Genomic DNA, 5,731 nt, shown 5'->3' with positions numbered 1-5,731 from the left:
AAATCAAGAGCTGTTAAAATGTTTTGGTTTCTTTAATTTTACATACAGTAAATAATGCACTTTAATTTTCTTTCTAAATTTTAGCTTTGAAATCTTTAATTTTTTATAATTACGCATTTTATTAGCTACAAAACTAAGCGTTTCTTTCAAAACTATCCAAACATAATTATCGAATGTTTCCTTTAGACATTTATGAAAATAATATTCAATATAACAAACTTTCGCCAGAAATAAAAAAAGTGTAGTACTGGGATGAAATTAAAATTATTTTTTTGCTTAATACTAAGTTTTTGTTACGTAAATAATTTATTAATAAATTAAAGAGAAAGAACTGTTAAAAAGCAGCAAAGTCTTAAGAGTATTTATCTTCCTTAAAAGCATTTCATCCCGTGGTTGTAACTATATCTTATCGAATTCCCATTTGTTTTTTGACAATTATCAATAATGATAAAAGGTGAAATAGTTATGTCAGTAAAAAAGTCAAGTTAAAAAAAAAATAGATAAAATAAATTTCTTATCATTAGATTACAACTTTTTAACAAATCATTATCGGTTTCTTATATGTCATTAACAAAGTGTAATGAATGTTAAGGAAAAGGTAAGGGTTTTTTGTCTAAAATTCTTTTTAATATTGGCTGATTTTTATTTCAAATAAAATAATTTTTTGAAATTAACTGAATTTTCATAAACTATAAAATACTTCCAGGTATAATTTATGTATGTATAATATATTATTATGTTTAACTGTATAATTTTTTTAGCAAATAAAAATTTTAACTCATTTGGAAAACGAAAACATGTTAAGTAGAATTTGAATAGAGCTAAGACCTTTTCCATATAAGTCGCGTGAATAGTTATTAGATTTCAATACAATGGTTTTACATATTTTTGCTAAAAACATAAATATACCTATTATAATTGGTGAAATTTTCTTGCCATTTTTTTTTCTAATTAATACCTTTTTTTTAAGATTACATATAATTTTCTTATAGGTGTGTTATAAAAGCAATCGATTTAGAAAATAGCAAATTGAAAATAGTTTGAAATTTCAGATGGATTCGTTTTTTAAACGGCTATCAAAGTTTATCAAAAACTTTTACACGAGTAAAAACATGCATTAAAAGGATACATAGGTTGAAAATATACAAAAATTAAAAAAGAAGATAATAATAATTTCGTAAACACACTTTTTGAATAATAACTTTTTTCTTAAAATTAAAATTACTAAAATATTGGCTTTTACTGATTTCAAAAATATGTTGACTTACCTATTTTAAATGCATTCGGTAGTAGAATTCTCAAGAAGAATGATTTTTATTATTATTGTTCCAAGCATTGTATGTATCGGCACATTATTTTAGTGATTGCTGCACTTTTAGAATTTTAATTCTAAAATTACAGTAAAATGAGAGGCAGCAGTATGCCCATCCAATTAATCGGAAAGTTAACGGTTTTTGAAAGTTTTCCATGAGAAAAAAAATGTGAGTATTGGATAATAATATAAGATAATAGGTTTTCTAAATCCCATTGCTTTTAGGCTATATATCATATTATGATTTAGTATTGAGAGTGGTATTATTTATTTCCCACATTCATTTCAATAAGAAAAGCAATGGTGAATATCTTTGATCCATTACTGACATAGGAGGCAAGAAAGGGTGCTAAAATAGGCTAAACTTAAATAAATCTATCTAGACAAATGAGGTATTGTTTTCATTGTAAATTTCTACACTGAATCGAATAATTCCGTGTACCAAATACATAGGATATGATACCTAATTTGTCAAAATAGCAAAAAGATAGTAATATGAAATATGTAGTTAGGTACAAACTAAAAATACTATTTTTTATACATGAAAACCTCCTTAAACTGAACTTTTTAATTGCTAGTCCTATTGACTTTCGTATTCTATTCAATCCACCCCGAAAAAAATACCTAGGAAACAATACCACATTTAGATCGATAGTAATGTCATACGCACAAATAGATATATGTGCAAAAATTGTACTTTTTAAACGCAAAACCCTTAACTTCTTAATTATTAGTCCTATTGTCTCATGTTGTATTCTATTCAATTCATCCCAAAACTCCAAAACAATACCTGATTTTGATAGAAGGTCATGCCATTCGCTCAAATAGGTATCTGTGCAAAATTGTACTTTTTGAACACAAAACCCTTATAACTTCTAAATTATTAGTCCTATTGTCTCGTGTTGTATTCTAATCAATTCATCCCCAAACCCCAAAACAATACCTGATTTTGATAGAAGGTTATGTCATTCGTTCAAATAGGTATCTGTGCAAAATTGTACCTTTTGAACACAAAACCCTTATAACTTCTAAACGATTAGTCTTATTGTCTCGTTTTTGCATTTTCGCATTATCTCATAAGATTCAGTGTATAAAATTGCATCGAAAACTTTACATCAGTTTTTTAGATAGCAATTTTTAAGTTACTCCCCCTCTTGAATAGAAGGCTGGTGACAGTTTTTCAAAAAAATGAAAAATCTTAATTTTTGTATATAAATGTCTCATTAATTTCAACTTCTTTATTTGCAGGAAATGGCTGCAATGTTGTACGATCTTTGCATTATCGGAGGTGGCATGTTTGGCAGTGCTGCTGCAAGACATGCCTCAGCTAATCCAGCTTTAAAAGTATGCTTGATTGGTCCAGCAGAGCCAACGGTAACGCTTATTATTTCCCTTTAAAGTACTAAATTTTAATACAAACATTTAAAATGCATTTATAGATTTAAAAGTATTTTAAAATAGCTCTTTTTGATATTTAATGAACTTCTATATATGTATAGATGTTTTATTAGCTATCACTTTTTGCTGTAATCAAAACAAACTTTTTTTAAAGGACTTGCTTTTAATGTTCAGAATTTAGCGTTCAAGTAATTTTAGTTTTTAATGTTCAGAATTTAGCTCTCAATTAATTTTAATAATAAATGACTAAAAAATTGTTATAAGAAAAAAAATTAATTTGAAATATTAAAAAGAAAGAAAATTAAATACTTGTTTCTAAATTAGTCGATATTCAGAACATTCCCATTTTATCGAAAAATAGGCCATACATCCAAAAATGTATCGAAATAAATCCTGTTTCATTCAAATATAAATAAAATAAAGTTGAATATTGGAGAAAGGGTCCTTATCTAATAATTTAAGCTTATGTCTTTTCATTAAATTTTTTCATACTTTCTTTCTTCTTTTTAAGTTTTATTTTACAGAAAAAATTTGACTGATTTCGGTATTTTATTAGAACATGCAAAAATCTATACTTTCCCGATTATGAAAATCAAAAATTCTTGAGATGATTAATTATTTAATTTTATTTCAAATTCAAAGGAAAAGTCAAAAGTGGTATACAACACTTTATACTTGGTATAGGAAAATCCAAATGGTTAGAGTAGGTTTCTTTTTTTAATTATTACATTCCGGTGAGGAATAACTTATAAAACATTGCATTTCGGTGTGGAATATCTCGTAGGATATTACATTCCGGTGTATAATAACTTATAAAATATTATATTCCGTAGGTAAAAATTGTCGAGTTAGAAATATTATTATCAAAATACATTGTCTGAGTTGTTTATACTTTCTATACTGGGTCACAATTCATTTCAATTTCAAAAGTTCTCTGAGCTTTGAAAGATATGGCGAACAGTTAGCTGATTAAATTATAAATTTTTTGGTTATCAAATTGAATAATTTAAATAATAATAATTTTAATATGTAAATAATATTTTTTTGAATAAACGAGTTTTATAACTGTATGCATAAGTTCTTTCATTCCCTTAAATAATTCTAAAGATATAGGAGGAAACGAAAAATTTAAGTATAATATTAAGGAACTCAAACTTTCGAACCCTGTCCTCGCCAAACTATGGAGACCGCAGATGATATGCTACACGATAGTTTAAATATTAGAGAGTAAGACTTTAGATCTCTATTTTGGAGAGTCTAACATCCAAAACCGTTCACAAAAGATATATATTTATTCAAAGGATGCGTATTTTTGTATCTTACTTTGTATTTATAATATCACTTAAGGCCTGGTTTCTTAGGACAGGTTGGCGTTACAAAACGTCAGCTTGAAGCTAGCGCTAAACCCTGATTGATCAATTTGTGAGTAAGACAGCATACGTCATTGAAAGCTCAGCTTGAACGACGACTGACGTCCGAATCAACTGCAGTTGGATTACAACGTAACGTTAACGACAGAAGCAATGGCGAACAACATCCAACAGAGCATTGAAACCAGCCAAGATTTTGATTTTAGCATTAAACATAGCTTCTTCATTTAGCTAAGTTATAATGTGTTTTTTCTTAGATAAAGTCATTATTTGTTGTCTAAAGTAAAGCACTGATCGACAGTAACAAAATCAATACAAATTCAAAATAAATATTTGTTTACGTTATAAACAATGCGAGATAATGTCTGCGTTGGACCTACTGCTCACGCTGAGCTTGCAAAACAGTATTTTGTTGACTTCAGCGGTACGTCAACTTCCCGCTGACACCCAGAGAAGGCGCTTGTTTTAACAAACCAGGCCTTTGCAATGACGACCTTTACAATCTCACGACCTCTCGTCCAATTAATACCCCTTCTTAAAAAGGGAAAATCCAATGGTTAAATCAAAAGCTATTTAAGATGATTCATTTGTATTATTATTATTAATTTGTTTTATTTGTGTATTGCACAAGAAAAATAATGCAAGAACAAAGAACTTTTTCATTTTAAGCAGGCCGCACACTGAGGATTCAAGAAAAAGGCATACAGATGGCAAATTCCTATACTTTTCTGTTAGGATGCGCAGAAGCGATGAGCGCGGTAATGCAAAGGTCTATGGCAATGTTTCCCAAAGTGTGGTACGCGTACCCCCAGGGGTACGGGAACAGCTTAGCCGGGGTACGCGTTCTTATGCGAAATATCTTGCAACAAACGAAAATTTCAAAAAACAATTATTTAAAAACAAAGTTAGCCATGAAAATTTACGATTACCCATTTTTCTATAGGCTATTTTTTAGAGTTAATAATTAGTGGTGTCAACAGCCAGTTGTGATTTTTAAATTTTGTGCAATTTTTTTATCACAGTAGCTGAAAACAACATCCTCTTTCTCACTGATGCAAATAAACTTAGAATCAAAAGTTTGTACCGAAAAAGAAAAATAAACACTTTTTTTAAAAATAAAAATACATTAATTTTTTTATTAGTGGTTCACAGCTTTGCAAAAAATTTAGAAAGGGTACACAAAAGTCATAAGTTTGGGAAACACTGGTCTATGGTATGCTTCTTACTTACCGCCAGAGTTGGCCGTTGATTACAGTAATCGATTACAACTGTAATTGATTACAGATAATTACAGCTATGTAATCAATTACTTGTAATCGTGATTACAACTTTCAAAAAATTTTGAATACAGCTGTTATCATGATTACAATTTTGATTACAGTAATCAATTACTTGTAATCATGATTCCAAGTAATTGCGATTACAAGTAGTCACAACAAAAACAATTACGAGTAATTATGATTACAAGTAATCAAAATATATGATTACATGTAATCGTGATTACAAGTAATTGTGATTACTTGTTATCAAACTATACGATTACAAGTTATTACGATTGTATACTATAGTCAAATTTTTTATGTAAGTATTCATGTGTTTACATATTTTTATGTACATAGAATGTACGCACGCATGAACGTACAATTTGCGA

The 5,731-nt window shown here is 28.4% G+C and overlaps 1 protein-coding gene across 1 annotated transcript in view; it reads left to right on the top strand.

Moving 5' to 3' along the window:
- Positions 1–466: 466 nt before the first annotated feature.
- The window catches only part of LOC107450458 (putative sarcosine oxidase), a gene marked incomplete in the record, with an annotated part of 16,586 nt that continues 11,321 nt past the window's right edge, over positions 467–5,731 (top strand). The window contains 2 exon segments of the mRNA XM_043054857.2: positions 467–598; positions 2,561–2,686. Coding sequence (XP_042910791.2) covers positions 581–598; positions 2,561–2,686 — 144 coding nt within the window.

The sequence above is a fragment of the Parasteatoda tepidariorum genome, chromosome 8 (genome assembly GCF_043381705.1).
Source record: "Parasteatoda tepidariorum isolate YZ-2023 chromosome 8, CAS_Ptep_4.0, whole genome shotgun sequence".
In the NCBI taxonomy this organism is placed as follows: Eukaryota; Metazoa; Arthropoda; class Arachnida; order Araneae; family Theridiidae; genus Parasteatoda; species Parasteatoda tepidariorum.
This window is presented reverse-complemented; position numbering and strand designations above follow the sequence as displayed.